This window comes from Meriones unguiculatus, chromosome 15, assembly GCF_030254825.1.
Source record: "Meriones unguiculatus strain TT.TT164.6M chromosome 15, Bangor_MerUng_6.1, whole genome shotgun sequence".
Taxonomy (NCBI): domain Eukaryota; kingdom Metazoa; phylum Chordata; class Mammalia; order Rodentia; family Muridae; genus Meriones; species Meriones unguiculatus.
The window spans coordinates 42,272,446-42,295,388 of record NC_083362.1 but is presented as its reverse complement, the minus strand read 5'-3'; the positions used below and the strand labels follow the sequence as shown (position 1 = coordinate 42,295,388).

General features: G+C 39.7%; 1 protein-coding gene across 4 annotated transcripts in view; it reads left to right on the top strand.

Annotated features, from left to right (window-relative positions):
• Hecw2 (HECT, C2 and WW domain containing E3 ubiquitin protein ligase 2) overlaps positions 1-21,764 on the top strand; it is a 349,936-nt gene extending 328,172 nt beyond the window's left edge. For all 4 annotated transcript variants that reach the window (XM_060368357.1, XM_060368358.1, XM_060368359.1 and 1 more), the window contains 2 exons: positions 894-1,006; positions 15,422-21,764. In XM_060368357.1, coding sequence (XP_060224340.1) covers positions 894-1,006; positions 15,422-15,533 — 225 coding nt within the window. In that variant the 3' untranslated portion in view covers positions 15,534-21,764. The remainder of the gene's footprint in view (positions 1-893; positions 1,007-15,421) is intronic.
• The last annotated feature ends 1,179 nt before the right edge of the window (positions 21,765-22,943 follow it).

Below are 22,943 nucleotides of genomic sequence, written 5' to 3'. Positions count from 1 at the left end.
TAACACAATAATATACTTTTGGAAGTCTGCATATTTTTTAGTAACTGCTGGATATTCTTCATAAGTACAAACCTTGTTTATTCAGCCATGGCATTTCCGTGCTGCTGTGACTGCATACCCATGTACTAACATCCCCAGCCACGTGAAGCCACTTCTTGAGGGTTGTGGGGAAGTGCCACTGTTGGTCTGAGAAAACCAGAATTGACATTTGCCATCGGGCCCTTGTAGTGATAGCCTGTGATGCCCTGCAGTCAGGATCCTTAGCAGACAAAGAGATGGTGTTCAGTATTGCAAGAAAGGACCCTGTTTGATGTTATAGTCCTTTTTCCTTCATTGGACATCCCATACTTGGTAGAGCAATGACATTGTAGAGATGCCGCTGTGTTTTATAATATTTACAAAAGCTATCTGTCCAGGGCCATGCTGATAAGGTGCCACTGGACTATTAGACGTGAGGAAGCCTCTTGGATGCTGAGGCAGAGCCTTACATGTAGACTTGGACTTGGTGCTTTTGGCTTAAGGGTCTGGAACTCAGATTTGCAGGCCACAGAATTCTTCAAATTTATGCGGGATTGATGGTGGGCTGAGTAGGTTTAGGTTAACTAAAGACCATTTCATTTATCTGACATTGGAATTATGCCTGATTTAACATCTGGGTGTGTCAGCTGCTCAGAGTGCCTTATTTTCTATAAATGCCTTATTCCATTTCCCTTTATAATCCACCGCTCTCTGTGTGGCCAAGTGATTGTCAGGATCTGTCGTTGTCCCATGTTGATGAAGTTGGCTTCTGAAGTTCCCTGCTTGTGCCTCCTTCCCTGTACAGTAATGATGAAGGGGGTTTCCTGGATGAGGTCTCTGGCTTCACCTTTTTCTTCTGTCTCTGTGGCTGACAGTTTGTTACAGGCACATCTAGCATTCCCTATGAAGGATTTGCTTCTCTCCGAGGGAGTAATGGCCCAAGAAGATTCTGTGTGGAAAAATGGGGAAAAATCACTGCTCTTCCCAGGTAACGTAGAAAATAACATTCTTTACTCCGTGCAGGGGAATCTCAGCTTAATTTAAATTTTATATTATTCTTATTTATATGAACAAATATATGTGTGTATGGACCAATCACTGTTTTAGGTGAAGAGAGGGGAAAACTGGAAATTTTGAAAGATGAAATTCTTTCTGATTACCTTCTTTAATAAAGTGCAAAGAGACAAAATATCTTGTTTGGTTATATGTTAAACATATTCACTTGCGTATCAAAGTTCAAAACACAACAAAGCCAGAAGATTTACTAGCTTTGCTAAGGCAACATCTGTCATCAAACTTGTGGCTCGACTCTAGAAGGCAATAGTAATTAAGGTTCCTATTGCTGTGATGAAACACCATGACCACTACCTATATTTTCTTTAAGTTTGGTTTGTTAGATGTACAATTTTTTTAGGTTAGTTATAGCATGGAAAGTTTTTCTTTCTCCTTCAACTATGGCAGATAGTTTTGCTAGGTATATTAGTTTAAGTTTGCTGCCATGGTCTTGTAGGGCTTGGAATACAGTGCATCTGGCTTTGAAAGTCTCCATTGGTAACACCAAAGGACATGCTAACATGGGTGGAGGAAAGTTCAGGAGGCCACAACCCTAGACAAAGAACTATAGGCAAACAAGGACTGTTGAGAGTAGGAGAAATCATCTTCCCCAAAGATGAGCATACCAATTTGTTTACCCAATACCTAATGGTCAGCCATGAAAACATACATCCAAGTAACATTATACAGACTAAGCAAGTTGTATTCATGTTTTTAGGAACACACAGACACACACACACACACACACACACACACACACACCTATATGCACAAGAAAGAAAAGAAAGGAAACAAGGATAAAGAGGCCATAAATTTGAAAGAGAGTAAGCAAGGGTACATGGAAAGTTTGGCCAGGAAAAAATATAAGGGTGAAATGATGAGATTTTATTATAATCTCAAAAAATACTTAAAATGATTTAAAAATAACAACAAAACCACCATGACCAAAGAAAGGATTTATTTCATCTTACAACTTATAGTCCATCACCTGAGGGAATCAAGAGCAGGAACTCAGAGCAAGAACTGATGCAGAGTCCATGGAGGAGTGCTGCTTATGGACTGGCCCCCATGGATTGCTCATCCTGCTTTCTTATGACACCCAGGACCACCAGTCCAGGGGTGGCCCCACCAAGAGTTAGCTGGGCCCTCAGTATCAGTCATCAATCAAGAAAACGCACCATAGTTTTACCCACAGGCAATGTGGTCAGGGCATTCAGCTGACTTCTTAAGAAGGCTCTAGATCGTGTCAAGTTGACATAAACTAGCCAGCACCAAACTGTAGTGTTAAGGTTATTTTAATAACTGTTGAGAATGATCTCACTAGAAACACCGTTGCTGTTGAAGAGGATTCAGTCTTGTGAATGGGCTGTGTACCTCTGTAGTGTATAGTATCTGTTGTCATTGCGTTTGAGTCCCCTCTGCCTAGATTCTCAACAATATTATACATTTCATTGGTGGAAAAACATTGATTTACTGCTGCTAACAGAAAGTAGACAAGGCTGGCAGGTAGGGCTTGTGAAGACAGGAGTGTATGAAGTTAAGTGGAGGCAACTTGGGGGCTTGCCTGAGCACCTTACCTACCTCTCCACATCCCAGGCTGTACATAGTAATTCCACAACATACTTGTCTTCCCAGCATATTTAATGTACCAAATTTGGATGACTGTGACTTTCATTACTTGAAGAACTGGCTCATTTTACTAGTGCTTGAGTAGTGAGTTTTTTTCCCCATCTTTAATGCCTATTTGTATCTTAAAAACAGTTTTATACTATCTCAGTAAGGTTTTTCACTCTTTTGAGAAACTTAAGAAGTAGGGAAATTCAGATTAACTTTGTGCCACATTTCTAGTGACTCTTTCAGTGAAGCCACCACAGTTTATGGAATTGACTGCAATAATGATAATATAACTGCTGCTCACACTTAAATCACTGGAATTTTCCTGAAACCTGTTGGGCAGAGGAAGCTAGCTACTTACAGCCCATCCTCTTCTGTCTTGCGCCGACTCACGGAAGCCATTGCTTAAGACCCTTTGTTCACTGGCTCTGTGTTTGCTGCTGTCTGTGGCAGCTGTGTCGGTCACCCCCAGCTGCAATTAGAGCAGCCTCATACTAAAACAAGCAGCAGACTAGAAGTTAGAAGTCCTGGATTCCACTTCCACTTGGTCACCATCAAACTCTGGGATTTCCAGGACCACTGCTTTCTGAATTTCAGGGTTCAGCCGGTAGGGGTAGTTATCTTAGATTTGGTTCAGCGAGAGGTAACGCTAAAGGTGGCTGCAGAGTCCTTGGTGCTGTGTGCACTAGCATCTCTACTTCCCCTGGTAGTTCTAGAAGGTTCTCGCGCTGACTCATTGTAGAAGGAGATGTTCCTTAGATTCATTGCAAATGCACAGTTGGGTAACAGCTGTTGTCATTCTTCTTGTCTTCTGGTGTAGTGCCTGGTCCTACCCTGATTATAACACAAATAAAGGTATTATTATCCATCTTCAGAGAGTAGAAATAACGAGGCCGGGCTCAGAGATTATTTCTAACACTTGAGTGAGGAAATGTATTGGAAAGTCCTCAGGGAGTGTATGCCTTCTTGTTTGATTTTAAGCCTTTAATCCTTAACCTCTGTAGCTACTGGACTACTCAGATGAAATTTTTCTCTCTCTCACATACACACCTTGTTTAGACAACAGCATAAGACAACTTCAGTGAATGGTAATATAGCTTTACCTATAAAGCAATTTATTCACTGATACCCTGGTCATTGCCTTCTGTGAGAGTTAAAGTATCACTTGAGTGCAAAAAGATCTGTGAAATGGGTTCTAACCTAAAGACATTATTTTATACTACTGAGTCTAGTACTCCTAAGACCAAAGCATATACAGTCAAGCCATTTTCCTCCTACTTCCTGGTACATGTGAGTCACAGAGCTGGGAGATGGTCTGTCTCAAGCTGTTCAGCTCCAGTGTATTCCTTTCCCTCTTAGTGATTCTGTGTCAACGTTTAAGTTGTGATGGTATACATATCTACTAGATAAAACAGATGGGTGTCCTCCTCACTAATAATAAATATAAATATTTGGAATAATAATAAATACACTTTTTGAAGCTGTCCGTCTTACAAGCATGGCATCATCTTTGCATGAGAGCCTAGAACCTGCAGAGTTGGAAGGGTGAGAAGAGGGACAGCAAGCTGTCATTGCAAGCCAGGGGGATGACAGAGAGGCTTTTGGTCTTTCTTTCCAAACAGATTGTTCCATCTTTCAACCTTCCAAGAAATCAAGAGTGATTTCTAACTCTTTTTTTTTTTTTTTTGGTAGCCCTGGGTAGCTCTGATCAAACGTGCTCCAAGAAATGTATTAAAGTGTATATGGTAGTCTCCGAGCCCAGAACAAGTCCTATCTATGACTTTTCCCCACTCTTCGGCAGTAATAAAGTAACGGGTGATTTAGCCGATAAATAATGATGGAGAGTAGAGATTTACTCAGTGGTGTCTCCATGGAGACCAGCAGCCTTAACATATTACTGCACTTCCTCTGCTTTGTGGTTGCTGGTTGGGCTAGCTCCGCATTTGCATTTCTGTAGAAGACTTCCTGCCCCCTGCAGCTCTGATAGATTTTATGAGTGAAGAGTAAACTCACTTTATGGCATTTCCTCTTAAACAGTCCAAAAAAAAAAAAAAAAAAAAGACTGTTCACATCTCTACAAAGCATAAACAGTCCTCTCTCTCCCAGCTGCATACAGAGCTCCTGAGTTCATCTGAGATTTCTGCCAATGGGGCTGGAAAAGGAGACTTGGAAACCAGCAATGATTGTAGATGGGTGAGGTTTGACAAAGGGGGAAATGTTAATTAGAGAAGTTAGGAAAACAAATATAAGAGCTCACCATGAAATAGGTGTCTCAAGGAAACAATTTTATACAGTAGAACAGGACTGTTATTTTGTGGAGTTTGAGCCCAGGTTGACCTTGAGTATGCAATCCCCTGCGTTAGCCTCACTCTCAGGAGCACTGGCATCATAGGCATGCTCACCCAATGAAACAGGCCTGAGATCATACAGTTTTTTCCTCTCTCTTTTAATGAGAACCTTTTTCTCACTATAAAATTCTAGCTTTTATTTTTGTTATAAAATGAAAACTTTTTGCCAACATGCCAAGGAACATATTTAAAATTCAAAATACATTAAGTGTATAGAAAGTATGCACATATATATCAGTCAAAAGTCCAACAGTGAGGTAAATTCTGGTAACAGGAGTATCTGCTTTGACTCGTCTTTCAGAGGCTCACGTCATACATGCGTGCACTAATTTGAAGATAAAAATTGCACTGCACAACCTTTTTACAAGCTGCTTTTTGGATATCACACCATTAATTATGAACCTCTTTCCATGTCTTTAAATATTGCTCTGCAAGGTCACCCATCAATAATGCAGTTTTCCTCCTCCAGTGACAGAGCATTGTCTACTGTTGAGGAGAGCTTTCAGCTAGTAGATAGGAAAACAACAGAGGAGTCCCAAAACTCTTTGCTCAGTTAAAAAAAAAAAAAAAAAAAAAAAAAAGAATAAGCCCTGGAGACACCTTTCGGCACCACTTCTTTTGTGAATCTGTCCAGCTGCTGGTGTCTGGGGTGGCTGTTAATGTGGGAGGGGCTTGTGATAGATTCTCATGACATATTTTCTAATGCAATGTCTGTCCTCAACACCTTTCCCCCCGCCTTCCCATTCAGTTCTGAATAACAGAAATACTTAAAGATTTTACTTTACTCTTCCATTTAATGAACTTATCAGCTTATTAACGTATGTGGATGTGATCCATCTTTTGGAGTGAGGTCATTTATTATAAAAGTAGCTTGGGAAACTAGCCAGGTGGTTCCTACCTGCAATTCCAGAAAGCAGAGGCAAGAGGGTTCAATGTTCAAGACCAGCTTCACAGTCCCTGTCTTAAAAGAAGGGGACAGGATGGATATCTAAAAATGGGCCCAGGTAAAAAGAAAATCACTGAAAGAATTTGCAAAATTGTAATAAAGAGGTTCCCTTGCTACCTGCAGTAAAAGATGACATAGTACAAGTTAAACTAACAGGCCTTGAGGGCTGTTTCATAAGTCATCCTTTATGTATATATTGGCGGGCAACAGACAGCATAACTGTTAAAGAATAAGTTATTCCTTTCCTTTGGCTTCACACGAGCACAAACTAGGGCCATCTCTTATCACCAGCCTTCTCTGTGACACACTCACCTCTCACCTGGATCACTACAGCAGGCGGCCAGCCAGACTCCTCCTGTTCCATCTACCCTGACATTTATTCATCTCCTTCTTAAGGGTTTCTCTTTCCTCTACTTGTAGCCTTCAGGTGACTAAATAAAATTCAGACTCCTTCCCAAGCACTGGCAGGCGGGAGACCTGGTCAGACCCTGACTCAGCCCACACAGGCCTTAGTCACTAGCCTCTTGGCTACTCTTAAAGCATAATGATCCAGTTCTGGTTGAAGACTGTGGGACCTGCTGCCCATGTCTGCTTTCTCATCCCTGAGAATTCAGCTAAGATGCTACCCCACCACAAGGGCCCATCTGGCTTCTCCAGTCAGTGCACCTGTCACTCCATGTGGCCCACCTTATTTCTGTCAGAGGAGTTACCCTAACTCACTCATCAAGCCCACCCCACCCCCACTGCTAGAATATAACCCTGTGCGAACAAAGACCTTGTTTGAGTTTCATATGGCTTTGATCTTCGAAATGAGCTGAACACAGACATCCAAGGTGTATTGTTTGTAGAATGTTCTTTAACTCAGCTTTGTATGCTCATCTGAAAAGCTGAAGGCTGATACTAGCATTCACATTACGAAGCTTTAAAGTCTAAATGAGGTCATGCACACAAAGTAAGTGAAGGCTTACACAGCAGTCAGTAGATGGAGTGAAGACGGAGCTTGCTTGGAATGCACAGTTTGAAATATTTCTCTGCAGGACAGGAATTCCCGCTGCAGCAGCATTTCACACTGTTCTCATACATCAGGCATCTTCACTACAGTGACCTCATGAGACACTGGAACAAGACTTAGGTGACAGATCTAATTCCCTACTGCTTGCTTTGAGCAGGTACTTATGTGACACTCAAATTGATCTCTGTCCAGCTCACCTTAAAACATACGGAAAAAAGTGGTAGTCTTTACAGGAACAAATGATTAGTGTTTTTGTCCACCAAATACTACGAGAAACAAGTAGTTAGAGTAATAAATATCATAGATTTTCATCCCATTAGTTTGTGTTTATTGATCACTTGGTTGAGTCAGAATTTGCATGCTGCTACCATAGGTAACATAGATATTTGTGACATAGTATTAACAAGTATTTTTATTTTAAACTTCTTGTTTAAAATAAAGCAGGTAATTAATGGGAATACTAGAGAAATTATTAACATTTTTAAAGAATTAAAAATATTAAGTTATAGCAAATTATACCTTTGTTTGTGCTAGTAATGCTACCCAGACTAAGAAAACTGGCACTGGGTAACTTTACTGAACCTTGTCACGCTGGATGATTGGTAACTTTGGATTTCTCATGCTGATTAAAACCATGGTTCATCTTCTGTTCTTTATCTAGATCCTATATCCTCTGCCTTGTTTAACGGCACTTCTGCCCTCTTACTGTACACTCAACCACTGTTCTTTTTCAGCCATGAAATAAATGAAAAAGGGATTTTGCATGGACACACAGGCCTCCCTCTGGCCACCCTGCCCTCTGGCCTTGTCCAGCTTTGGCCCTTGTTACTTGCACTTCTCTAGTTTCCTGATGATGTAATGCTTTCTATCTCAGGCTTCCAGGCCATCTGTTGGGAAACATCCTTCTTCTTGATCCAGAAAAGCCCTGCACACCTACAGAGGCTTCCAGCCTTGGCATAGACGGTATCCTCCACAAAGCCTTCCCTAACATTGCTGAACAGACTTGTAACTCATTGTATCATTATTGTATGCTGGACTACAAATAACCCACAGGAATCTTTTGGATTAGTTAGACAAAGGTGTCTTAGTCTCCAGGGAAAATACAGCCCCGATCTGGGACTAATGGTTTATCAAACAGAGCCAAATGCATGCTGGGTCTTAGAACTACTTGCCCCAGGCAGATTCCCCAGTACAGAGCACAGGCTGCATGACCCATAGGCTTCACTTGCTGGGAATTCTTTCAGGACAGACCAGACCCTTCTTCCTCATCTACCTGAGTAGCTCAGTGCTTGGCATGCATTAACTGTACAGTGAGCATATGTTTGGCAAGTGAAGGAGTGACATGCAAGTTGAAGATTTAAGTTTTGATCATCAGAGACACTTTGCATGCACATGACATACTTTCATGATATGGGGCCTTTCAGGGAGAAGATAATATGGCTATTTTTCTATTAGCGAGATTCTAGAAGTGAAAGGATTAGATTCTTCCTGAACACCCATTGGTCCCTGAATTGGGAACTTGAAAAGCCAGAACAGGAGTGGAGATGTGAGAGCAGAACCCCTGAATATGCAACAAAGAAGGCAAGAATTATCTCTTCCAGACACAACAGCTGATAGACGTGTGAGCACACCCACTTCTCTCAGACACTGGAAACTGGGTAAAGTTTAGACTTGATAAGTCAGTCTGTGAACATGCACATTGCCAAAGAAATTTTGACATTGAGAAATGATATGTCTCCAGGATCCTTGCGTAACTTGTTAGGATGGTTGTTTTTGCTATTTGGGTTTTTTTTCAGGGTGGGGGGGGGTTCTGTTTGGTTGGTTGGTTAGTTGGTTGGTTGGTTGTTTGGTTGGTTGATTAGTTGGTTGGTTAGTTGGTTCATTGGTTAGTTGGTTGGTTGGTTGGTTGGTTGGTTGGTTTAGGTTTTGTTTTCCCTAGTCCCCAACCCCCAACCCTGACAGGATTTTCTGTGTAGCCCTAACTGTCCTAGAACTTGCTCTGTAGACCAGACAGGCCTCAAACTCACAGAGGGTCTCAGCCTTCAGGATGTTTTTAAGTATTTGTTTTGATTGATGAATGTATTGATGAAAAAAGTGTAAATAGGAATAAGAAAACTGAGGTGTGAAGGGAGAGACATCACTGCAAATCAGAGATTTGTTGGCACATTCTTATTTATAATAAATACATAAAGGATTTATTTAATGCCAACATATTTTATTTTTGTATTACACCTGTTATTTAAGACAAGGTTTAAGGTTTCCTCTTCCTTTCTCTCTCATTTTAAAATCTTGATTTTAATTTCTTCTTTGTCTTGCATTTTGGGTGCTTGTACAAAAAATTCCCTTTTGGGTATAGAATAAGTGAACCAGTAAGTACATTTAACACCGACAGAGACTCGATACATTAATCAACTGAGTATCTTGTGAAAACAACTGTGGTGCTTAGCGGGTTTAGATGCCTGGCTAGCCACGGGAAATGGAAAGGGGGGAAGCCTGTGGCCCCTGCTTACCATCAGGAAAATCCAGAAAGCACCAAGACAGTCATTACGTCAGACCGAAGATCTGGAGGTCTTGAGAATCTTGGTTTTGATGCCAGCATGGTTTCCCAAGGATGGGTGCAGGCTTGCTTTCCCAGAGTGGTTCTGGCTGCACAGACTGAAGTGAGCTAAACTCGTTATGGCTTTGGGGTGGCTGGCCTTGGGAGATTTGAAAAAAGAAAAAAAAAACATTCTCTTAGACTGAAAAGCTGGGTGCGCTCTTGCTGCCAATATCAACACAGTACGGAGGCCTGCCTGGTATTTTCTACTAGCTTTTTAAGGACATGGAATGGGTGGGGGTGGAGTGTGAAAAGCCTCAGAAGTTTTTGTTTTGTTTGCCTTTTTTTCTGCCTTTCTTTCTTGTACTTGGCTCATACAACAAGCTGATGGTAAATATTGGGCAACTTCTTTAACCACACTGTTCCTCAATTTCCTTATTAGCAATGCTGGCTTGTTTGTGTGCAGTTTGGAAACATTTGCAAGCACACAGAATGTCAGATTGGACACCCAGTTTAGATATTGTATTTCCAGTTGGCTTGATGTCTCTCCATCCGTGGGGACCACCTACATCAGACTCATTTGGAGTGAACCTTAAAATGCAGATCACCAGGAACTCTCCCCACCAAACCATCTGAGTCAGACTCTCGAGAGTCAAAACCTGAGCTCTCCTTAGCTGATGGTGAGGCACTCTAAAATGCCCCACTGAGGATCTCTGTTCTCCGGTAAGCCTGAGAGTCAGCTTGACAGTTTGGTCACTTAAAAATCCCCTGGTATCTCCCAGATTCTTCTGGATTGACCCAAACTTGACCATTGTGCCTACAGCTACTGCATACTGTACTGAGTAGTTCCTTAAAAATTCCCTAACGCTTTTTTTTCCCCTCCAATCCTTTTCCACCAACGCATGTGACTATGGTCCAAAATGCATGCAGAGTGGTGAGGGCTTGCAGCTCGCAGGCAGAGGCTGCACGGTATTAAACAAATAAAAAAATGCTGCCCGTGAGCAATAACATCTCCCTGTTTTTAATTGAACTGTGGACTTCCTTGAGGAGACCCAGGGTTGAAATACTAGGTTTTGTCGGGCCACTTACTTAGCTTTGACCTTAGGAAAACCATTTGATCTTTCTACAGTTTGCTCTCCAGAATGTAGGCTGTCTCTAGCCTCCTGTAACATTCTCCAGAGGATCTGTTTATCCAGAAGGAAAGTTAGCGCAGATGTAACCAGAGAAACAACAATGGCATTATATTGTGGAGCAGTCATGGTGAATATGTCTCATGACTGAGGAGAAGCAAAACAACACAAAAATTCTAAGATGAAGTGGTAGATTATTTGGAAGGCTAAGAACTACATTATATGTTCCAAGCTCTCCTAGGCTACAGTTTCTCTCTCTCTCTCTTTTTCTGTCTCTTCCTCTGTGTGTGTGTTTCTGCTTCTCTGCCTGTGTCTTTCACTTTCAGATACACACACACACACACACACACACAGTTGTACAGTATTTCCAGTTGTGTTGAGAACTGTAGTGTCCAGGCTTGGAGAAATTCCTAGATAAGATACAATACCAAATATACTTACTACAAACTAAAAGAGACATACAGAATTGCTGTTGGTTTGCCTTGCTTCGGCATCGACCCTCGATTCATGACTGTATCAGCTCAAATCGTCATCACATTCCATACCTTCCCCTGGATGTTTGATGGCCTTGACACTTATTACTAGTTTCTGATTGCTGCAAAACAAATCATGCCAACTTAGTGGTTTTAAACAATGTCCACTTCTTGTCTCCCTGTGTTCTTGGTACAAGACTCCAGGCATGGCCTAGTGCGATTGTCTACTAAGCCTCACAAGACTGAAATCAGGTAGCTCCTGGGGTTCTTTCTCATCTGAAGGCTTAATCAGGGAAGGGTGTGTTTCTAAGCTCTTTTAGGTTATTTTGATATTCATCCCTTTAGGCTGTGGGATTCATGTCAGCTTGCTTCTTCAAATGTAGCAAGAGAGTCCATTTCATTAGGAAAGATTAGACAATGCTACATTGTCCAAATGAGCCCAGCTCATTGTGGGTGGTGCCATCCCTGGGCTGGTGGTCCTGAGTTCTAGAACAAAGCAGGCTGAGTAAGTCATGATGAGCAAGCCAGTAAGTAGCACTCCCCCATGGCCCCTGCATCAGCTCCTTGGTCCAGGTTGCTGCTCCATTTGAGTTCCTGTCCTGGATTCCTCTAGTGATGAACAATATTGTAGAAGTCTAAGTCAAATAAACTTCCTTTTCTCCCCAGATTGCTTTGGTCATGCTGTTTCATTTTAGCAATAGAAACCCTGAATAGGACAATAAATAAGATGTAGAAAATGAGTGTTGGTGAAGATATCAAGCAATTAGAACTCCTGTGTACTGCTGATGTAAGTGGAAAATATGAGACTATTATGGAAAACTGTGGTGGCTTTTAAAAAATATTAAATATACCATGTTGCCATAACACTCGGGCTCTCTTTCCCAAAGACTGAAAACAGTGATTTAAACAGAATTGCATGTGTCTGTTTATTGCATCAGTATTTATAATAGCCATAAGTAGAGACAAACTCATGTCCACCCTACGGATGAATAGATCAACAAATCATAGTCTACACATACAGTGGAATTATTTTTCAGCTTTAAGAATGAAGGGAATTCTGAGCCACGGTTACAACATGAACCTTAAAAACACTATGCAAATTGAAATAAGCCAGACACAATGCAAAAATATGTTGATTCTGCTAGTTAAAGTACACAGAGTAGTAAAAATCATAGACAGAAAACAGAACAGTGAGTTCCAGGGTTGCAGGAGGAGGAAAAAACAGATATACTTACTGTTCGGTGGATATAGTTTCAATTGCCATCTGTAAACATTCTGGAGCTGGATGATGATGTCAGTTGCTGATCCAAGTGTTTTAGTTCCAGTTCCTGCTGTTGTTCTGAAATGCCCTGGCAAAGCAGCTTCAGAGAGGGAGAGCCGAGCTTAGCTTACAGTTCAAGGGGCATCTTTGTCATGCTGGCAGGGCCTTGAGGTAGCTGACCATACCGTATATGCCATCAGGGAGCAGACAGTCCATGCTAGCACTCAGCTCATGGTCTCGTTTTCATACAGGCTGAGACCTTAGAATAGCTTCTCCCCTAGTGAATGTGCGCCCTTCTGCTTCAACCAGTCCGGACTAGATAATCCCTCATAGACGGTTCCAGAGGCTGGCCTAATCCGGGCAATCTCTGATAAACATCCCCAGAGGCTTGCCTCCTAGGTAATTCTAGATCCTTTCAAGTTGACAGTCAGGCATAACCACTGTGCCATGTAAATGCGCTTAACGCCACAGAAATGGACATTTAAAAACAGCTACAATGGTAAATTTTACCACAATAAAAGCACTGCAAAGAAAAGGCAGGCAAAACAGTGAGTGTAAAGAGTAAGTAGACTTGTTAAACAAAGCAATGAAAAATTTAAAAAACAAACAAAAACCAATGAACTACCATATTTCAGTCAAATGAGATAATGAATATTCCCTGACTGTCACACAAAGCTTGACATGTTATTCTGCTCAAAGCATATTTCACTTCTGTATTTATCTCTCACCTCCTCTGGAAGAAAAATGAAACCTTTATGTTTGGTTTTGTTGTTGTTTTTTTCAAGACAGGGTTTCTCTGTGTAGCCTTGGCTGTCCTGGACTAGCTGTGTAGACCAGGCTAGCCTCAAACTCACAGAGGTCCTCCTGCCTCTGCCTTACTGAGTGCTGGGATTATAGGCCTGTGCCACTGCGCCCAGCTGAAACTATTTATTTTTTATTTTCAGAATTATTATTATTATTATTTATTGTTTTTTTCTGAGTTTCACACTGGATAGATTTTTTAACTATCCCTGGGACCGTGTTGTAGTATGTTAGTAAGATTTTTGCCTTAGGTTTCAGGGCTGGGCTCCATCATAAGGAGATATCAGAAGAATTATGTTAAATGCAATTCTAGGATATTTGACTTTTGCTTTGTTTTGTTTAGAGTTTGCCTTCAAAGGTTGATGAGGTGATTCCCACCAGTGTGTCTCAGCTGTTGAAGTATCAGGCGTGGAAGTCCTGAGCCATCAGTGTTATTTTAACAGAGCCCCTCACATTCCTGTTTCTAATAAGTCATGTAAACACACACCTGCTTTATTATCTCTTAATTATGTCATGTTTTCCATGGGTCATTGTTATCTTTGGGAAATTTATTGAGGGCAGTCATGATAGAGTCCTCTTGATGACAAGGAAATGTACCTAACAATGCACCTATTATTATTCAGTCAAACACTATGTGATGTACCAGGCATTCTATGAAATGTGTTTCTGTTATTTTGGTGAACTCACACCCTTCTAAGATAAATTACCTTACTATATTATTAATCCTCCACTACAGGTAAAATCTGAGTCTCAGAATTCTAATAAGACACTCTAAATCACATAGGTGGTGTGGTTGGTAGAAGTGGGATTCAACCCCATGTCTCCCCAAATTTTAACCTTCCCCCAATTCTGTGTTACCTACAGGAATAGGAATTATATTATCTGACAAGTAAGAAATGATTTAACAACAAATATTTGCACATTACTTTTTTTACAAAGATCCTACTAAATAATCATGGCTCCTCCAATAGCATGTTGCTTCAGAGTCATTTTTTAAGTGTAAACTACTTAGCTCCAGCAAACAAGCTGTTGTGCATTCAGGATAGGGTACATCCTATCCCGTGTCAAAAGTGCAGATCTGCCTCCTGATAAGGTGTACTATTTGGAGACTTTTTTTTTTTCATTGTGAATCAGGTGCAAATAACAGGAAATCACCCCCACCCCTCATCTTGGCAAAAGTGCATGTATCTCTGAAAAAGAATGCTGTACATAACTTTAATTAAATGGGCATTTTAATGTGTTATAAACAGGGAGAAGGCAGGGAATTCAAAGTGCTTACAATGGCATCCATAGACAAGTCTAGCCAGGGACTTTCCCCAAACTCTGAGCCACAGTTTGTCTTCAGACACAGTAGCTGCCCTTCCCTGACCAAGAGCCACACTTTTATCCAAGGGACATCCACAAAACTGGCAGCGAATCAAAGTGAATCACTTTGCAAAGCCTTTATTCTTGTCTTTGATCAGAGAGGAAGAAAAAAGACTAAACTTGGCTTTTCTTTTTCGTACAACTCAGCAAGCAGTAATATACATAAACTATATCTTCTAAAGATTGACGTGTAAAGAAAATATATGTGTCCTACTTTCCTAAGAAAATTGCAACTCTGAACTTTTAACTTGGAATATCTTCACTTTTCCCCAAATAACTTTGAAAATGGTAAATTTGAATATGTAAGAGAAGCACTCCTAGTACAAATACTAGAGTGGTTGTTTTCCTCATGGGCTTAAGATCCCAGAATAATGACTCATGAGACTCAAAATATATTTAAATACCTAGGCCATTCAGCTAGGCTCCTCTGTGACTAGCTCATAACTTAAATTAACCCATTTATACTAATGTACATTCTGTCACATGGTTGGTTACCTCTGCTCAGTTACTGTGCGTCTGTCTTCCTCACATATTTCCACATGAATCTCCCGCTCCTGGCTCTATCCCAGAATCCTTTCTGCCTGCGTCCCACCTTTTATTCTACCCTTTCTTATAGGCCAGAGGTTTGTGGGTTTTTTTTTTTAATGGATATGCAATGCTTCCATACAATACCCAAGATACTCTCTCTACAAGTACATACAATACCCAAGATACTCTCTCTACAAGTACATACAATACCCAAGATACTCTCTCTACAAGTACACATACACATGCACAAACATTCACTATACCTACATGCTCGTACATACACTTTTGTTTACCCAGCCCCCCTGCTAAGCTATGCCATATTTCTTCTTTTTGCAGAGCCCACACTTGTTTTAACCGCCTGGATCTTCCTCCATACCCTTCCTTTTCCATGCTTTATGAAAAACTCTTGACAGCAGTTGAAGAGACCAGTACTTTTGGACTTGAGTGACCTGGAAGCATGATGCTCATCTTTCTGTGGACAGGCAGATTCAGAAGCCATCCTCCAGAAGAGTGATGTAGCATTGGTAGTCTCAAGCCTAGGCTTCCATTAGAAGAAACTGAGTGCTGCTCTCTGGGAACACATGCTCCTGTGTTTCAGGACTGGCTGTGAGTCCTCTTGGAAGGATTGGAGTAAGCTTGGTGCCCATGGAACAACCCAACAGTCTTTCAATCAACAGTTCTTGACTGCCAAACCTTTCCCATTTGTTATGTTCCAAGATAAAGACAGATCTGCACATTTTCAACTCCATGTTGGCTTTTGAGAGTCGGGAGAATCTTGAAACACTTCTGTGAAGCGAAACTGGCAGCACTGACCCAATCTCTAAATTAGCGCAAGTGAAAGAATATCATAAAAAAATACGTCTCCTGAAAGTACATGTGTTTAAGCCCTAAGTTATAACAGAATATTCACTTCTTGCTTATGAGTGCCTGCATGGTGTGCACTATAGGTTTCAACCTTCACAGGACAAGAGTGAAAACGAAACCAAGTCAGTATGAGGTAACTTTAAAGATTTGCAATAAGGTGGTCTGTGACAATGTATATGCAAGTGGTATGTGTCTAATTATGGCTGAAGACAAACTTATTCAATGAATTACTAATGACAGATTTTATGCTTTATAATGCATGAAAACAATTTAAAAATATTTAGCAATTAATCACAGCATATCAGAAAAATGTACACAGTGAGTTCTGTTTATTTTTTATAGGTTCATTACATTTCTGTTCTTTAAAATGTATATAAGGACCTACCTACCATATTGTATGTACCACCTCAACATCTCCATGTTCCATGCTTACTTGGGCATCTTGCTAGTATGTACCCTTTCAAGCACGCTCAAGGGAACTAAAGGGCCTTTTATTTTTATAAAGGTTAAAAAATTTCCCTGAAATATTTTGCACTGAATGTACCAAAGTCGAAGGGACATTATACTACGACTAACAGCAGCTCCATCATTTGACAAGTTGAAGTAGCTTCTAAATCAGACTTCCTTCACAGTGCCATGTCAACCACTGCAAGGACTGTGCATCTAAGTAATAATTTTTTAAGACTCACTCTACGTGATAGTATGATATGCATTTATTTAAAATGCATTAGACTCTCTTCCATCCATCAACTACTTTATCGGATGGCATTTATTACAGATATTTCGTATTTCCCCCACTGCTTTTTATTTGTACAGAGCCACTATACACTAAGCTTGGTTAGGGAGTCATCAGCAATGACAGAGAGCTCAGCTCTCCTTAATAGTGAGAATTCCACTTTCCCTCATCAGTGAAGATACCATAAATTGAAACTCTCAATACTATATTTCTAAGCCTGCATTTTCACTGATGCATAATTTTCTTATTAATATCAAGAAAAAAATTTTCTATGGTCTCTTAGAAACTGCATGTCCTCATTGACAGGTCTTCCTAATTTGATGAAAGGATTTCCTCCATTTTAGTTGCTTTGGGGACTGACCCACACCATTGTTTGTTCCTTGATTTATGACCATAACTCATCAAAACATAATACAGTAAAGTGGAATTGAGGGTGGTAAAACCCTTGGATTAACGTTTAATTTGACAGCCTGAGGGGTTACAGGCATTATCTGTACGTTGCTTTGAGAATCTTGTTTATAAGTATCATGGACTTCCTGTTGTGGGAATGTGGGTAACTTTACATTTTATAGAGGTTACATGCACAGTTCTCATAGGTGTTTTATAAGTGCAGTTATTCTCCTGTTAGTAAAGCTGTGTTTACTGTTGGGACCCTCAAGAAGAATGACACTCATGTTGTGTTACTGTGTTAAAGATAAGTATTGGGTGTGGGAAGATATTCCAGGAGAAAACAAATTATAGAATTCTGGAAAAGATATATGGGCTATTTATTTGTATACCATAATTGGGCCAGAAAAAAATAGAATGACTAAAATTTTTGACTGGAATTATTAGTTTGTACTTATTTGTCATGAATACAAGTATATATTTAATTTTTGCAAACTGCTTTTACTTGTTTGTATTCTTTCATCATAAAGAAAACAGAGCACGCTAATACATTTTTAAAATCACATTTTGATGTATCAGAGCATTCCCTAACAGCTATCATGGGCTCGTTAAGAGAAAGATGCCTTTCTTTCAAAAATACATTTCTAGATCATGTTAGTGTACATTTGGCTTGAGACACTTTGCCACCATATGCCATATTGCTAGGCAAAAGAGATTTGAAATAAAATGTTCCTCCGTAACTATTTCTAATAAATGCTGTTTTGCAGTTGATGCTAAGGCACTCAGCTTCTCAAATAACAGTTTTAAATGTATCCAAACATTCTTAAAGTAATAGAATTTAGTCCCAGTTGGCACTGTTCTCAGAATTGGGATTTATCAAAATTGTAGCTAGCATATCAGAAAACCATAATAACCCATTAATCTTCATGGGTAAAACAAAAAGCAGGCAATAATAGGTCTACAAAAGTTAAACACATCCCCAGAATAAATTAGATGTTATTGTACTCTACACTTAGAAATACTCATAAATATGTTCTTCCAGACTGTGAACCCCGATAACTTGGCTCTTTGGTTTTGTCTTAAGAGATTTATAAATAATGCTACTAACAGTGTAAAAGACAGTTTTGAGCCACCATGGATGTATCATCTTTGAGGGCACAGGCACACTGTTGGCATTCCCTCCATGCCAGTCACAGCATTTGATGATGGAGCTACAAGATACTAAATCTGCCCTTCTGAAAGATGCTCATAGTCTACCACAGGGGACTGGTGAGCCTTGGTTCCAAAAGCATTTTAAATAAAAGACAAAATTAAATAAATTCTACAGTTAATGAATGAAGAGAGAATAGCTTATTCATCTCAGAGGCGTGGGTGTGGCTTCATGTATGTGAAACTGTTAGCTAAAAGACATCATCATATATGTGCTATTTCTGGTGGGAAATACAAGGGTGCCAGAGAATATCAATGCTGGTAAATCTTGAGACACAAAACACATTCATACAATGAGGGTTTACAATATGTAAATGGGGGCTGAGCTGTAAAGGAGCAACACAAGGATCTTCAAATGGTCAAAGAAATGAAGTCTGGAGATTTCCTCCAGTCCCTGTACTACAACATAAGTTCTATTTTCAGTGTAAAACATCACAGTTCCTGAGCACAAACCACATATGGGATCACTTTTTTTTGTGTGTGTGTGCACAAAATGAACAGAAGCCATAGTTTTCTAGTATATGTTGTATTTACAGTTTAATGGCCATTCTGTAATAAGTACATATAAAAGACACAGTTGAATCAGAGAAGGAATACATTTTACAAAATGAAAGTATAGCACATCCAAACATCCTTATTAAACTCTAGTCTTAAGAAAAATGGCTGAGATCTCGTCTCCGCCACCATGATGAAAACGCCCAGCAAGGGTGGGGACTGTGGGTTATGTTTGCATAGCACTGACGAGTTTCACGGTGCTTATGGCTGCATTCTCTTTTGGTCCTCTCTGGTCTCAGGCTGATGTTGTGAGTGAGATGAGTCTTCGTACTTTGTTGCCACAATTATGTTTCACCTCTAGAAATATGAAGACATGTTTGTACCAATATACTCAACTTTCTAATGTTCTGCTTTCCCAAACGCTCACTCTCTTAAGCATACTTAGAATGTGACACTTGCACAGAGGCCATGGAGAAAGGAGTATATTCATGGAAAAGGCCCCTCACTGAAGTAGTGTTTATATTTCTCACCTGTGGGAGGAACTTAAGACAAATCTGATTGTGTTCAGTGGATTTGTACAGCACAGGAGTTTGGCTTTCTTGGGGGTTATGTAAAAGCAAGAGTATGAAAAAGACACCAAGAGGCCTGGCTTGCATTATTAGTTTTTGATAACCCTGAGTCTTCAAAGGCCTGGCGGCTGAATCCCAGTGATGTGATAGAAGGGAGCTCAACAGCTTCTGGTCTTTTCTGTATTCCTGGTGTGTGTTCAAATGTTTATCCTTCTTTTACACAGCTATTTCTAACAGGTATGCAGCTTATCATGAAGACTCTAGAGTTTCATTCAATTTAACTTCATTCAGGAAATTCTAGGGGCAGGAAATGAGGCCATTCTATTGTTAAAAGGCTTCACTAGCCCCACATAAGAAGCAGCATGCAGTTGAAGAATATGACCCAAACTCCCAGCTACAGTTGAGATTCAGGCCAGCTGCCGATGAGTGGCATCCTAAACCAGCCGCCCTGCTTCTGTGTGGCTTGACTTTAAATAAATGGGACCGTACCTTGAAAGCATATTCTAGTTGGCAGAATCTATTTGCTTTGTAGTTCTGTGGCATTTCCATATAACTTTTCTATCGTAGAAACAAAGGAATGCTAAAAGCATCAAAGCTTCTGAGCTACCCCTTAAGGTCGACAGACACCAGTAGAAGGGTGATTAAAAATAAAACAGAACAGAGATGCCGGAAAATTGTACCACCTTGATAGTGTAATGCTAGCTACTGTTAAGACTCCAGAGTAAGAGCTGTGTTCCCAGGAACTGGCATTATGGATGTAATGAGTGTGTTCGCCCTATCAGAACAATCTGGGTTAGGAGTAAAGGCACATTTAAGAGCACAGAATAGGCAAGGGAACAGTGGAACAGCGGGGCAGGCATCATCAGACTTGGAGCGTGCTAGTGGGGTATGAATGTGTTCCATTTTGGCTTCTGAGTTTTGAGAACAATGCACTCATGTTTAGTGAAGGCACTGATTGGCCATCTACCTGGTGGGAAACGCCCTTGCTGTATGACTTCAGCAGGCTAATATTTCCTGTATTACAAAATGTCATTTAGTCCCAGAGTTTTAAGGCTAATCAAGCGATCAAGAATTCATATTAAGTTATTGCATTTTTAACTTAAAAGTTATTGTTACTACTATCCAGCACTGTCTATGAAATAAAAAATGCTTTTATTTTGTTATGCTGAATTTGTTTTCACAGCTTTTGAGACATTCTTATACTATCCAATGTTGATTTAAATATTTATTCCCTATTAATCTGGAAAGCAAAGATCCCAAGTGTGAGGTTACTGATTTGCAAAAGGAGACCTGATGAGTGTTCCTATTGAAGAAGTAACTCAGGAGAGTGGATACGTTTGCTTAGATTTTGATCTTCGAGGTATTTTATTCTGGTTTCATGATCAAACACCTCAACAGAACAGGGTGGCTCTAGCTGCGTCTGGTTTTTATGTCTAGTGGCCTTGGGCAGGTGATATCTTCATATCCAATTTTCTTTTAAGATATTACAGCCCTGAGGAATGTTGATAGGTATGTTGTATGATTCAAACTGAATCAGCTATTACTGGTGTAGGTAAGAAATCAATCAGTAAAATCTGATGGTTATCACCTTCTGTAAAAAGGGATGGGTAATGTTCAAGAAACATCTTGGAAGTGTTCTGTGAGGACCCTAATGCCCCCAAAAAATGTAATTACAGCTTATTTTTCTTTATAGGATATCATAAGTAAATTATGGGGGCTGTTAGCACATTGGAAAGTGCATAAGATTATGTTTTTATAATAGGGATGCAGGCATTCCAAAATAAATGAATAAAAAAAATACATGCATCTCTCTTGCCTCTTGCTGAAAGTATTCATCTAATTTTATAATAATGCTTACTTTTTAATATTAAGGCTCTGAAAAAACATTTTATTTCTAAGATTTCAGTAGAGCACAGGTGGTGTGTTGTTTTTAAGCCTTTGCACCTCTCTTCACCAACCCCACTCATTATGTCCACTACACCATAGATCACACTTCTGATTTTGTTGAGATGGTTTAAGCTCTATTTATTCAGGTTACGTTTTAGTAGAGAATAGTAGTGGGAGGTATTTGCTATTAGAATTAAGATTATGCAGCCCTCATTTTACCTTACATTTACATTTTTAAGGCACATAGTTTAGGTCATTAGAGACATCCTAGAATGCTTCATGGGTGGTATTACGCAACACTTAGGACTGAATTATGAACCAGTTGTTCATTTTCTGGGAAGTCTGTATTCTTATCCTCACCTGAGCCACCAACTCTTGTGTTATATTTTTTATGATTATGAAATGCTTTGATGGAAAGATATTTTAATGTGTACAATTTGTTTTATTTTCATACTGATCTCTATTTTTGTTTAAAACCATGTTACATCATGAAATCACTTAATCAAAAATAAATCTTCTTTTAAAAAATGAATTATGACTTTTCTGTCATAGTTTGGGGAAAGAATAAACACAGGAGGACAAAAATGGGGATAAAATACCTGAGATTATTATACAGCTCTGCAGATATGTTAATTTCTCCTTTCATTGTATTTATGACAAGAAATCTATTTTGTTTATCTTTACAAGAATATTTTACTCTCAGTTGTGCATTGATGGATGTTAATGAATTAATATAAATTATAGTCTTTTAACTCATATGACTTTGGTTTACTTGTTAGGTCCAGTTGAGTCTTTAATTCATAATCATATGTAACAGCCCCTCCAACTACTACTCCTGGCATCAACTTAACATGAGAGTTATGTATTCACATCTGGAGGCAGTAGATGGGAAAACTAGCTGAGTATGAGCAACAGAGGCTTCAAAATATTTGGCTCCAGCAGATCCTGGCCATGTGAAACTCTGGTCCCGCATTGAAAAATCTATTGATTTATAATGAGAAACTCAGCAATCCAAATGCTGGTATGTTATTTCTAATTTTTTTTTAATCTATCAGATAGATCAAACCCACCATGTCTTCAGGTTAATTTACCTTATGGGTCAAAAGTCTGGAACACCTGCTTTAATAAATTAATCTTTTCTACTCAACTTATTGGTGATATAAATGAACTGTCCAAATAAAGAAATGCTGCTCGGACATAATAGTCAATAGGAGGAGATAAGGAAGGAGAAAAGTGAATGAAGGGTCTGAAGGCCATCAATTAGTAACTAGGAAAAGGCAGTTCTGTAGTACGAAGGCCAGCAGGCGGTCACTGAAGTTTGTATTTGAAAATGATCTATTCACTAGCATCTTTCTGAAAACCAACTTGTGTTAGCTCATGTAAGAGGGTCCCTGTCAAGATGTCATGAATCTTGGAATGCCCTTAAACTCTTTATTCTAGATTGGAAATCAGTTTCATGTATGACACAAGAGCAGCTTAAAACAGCTCCCACAACTGTAACTTTGGACTGTCACCGAAAGACACTGACTTCCTTTATATGTTGTAGTATTCATGCTATACCCTTTGATTTCACTATGTTTTTGTCATGATAGACTTAGCTGCTTTCATTATGTCCCCTTATTGTAAAACTTAAACCCTGAATATATAACAGCCACAATCTACCTCCCCAGGAAATATTTCACACTGTGTGGAGTTGTTTGTTTGGCTGGCT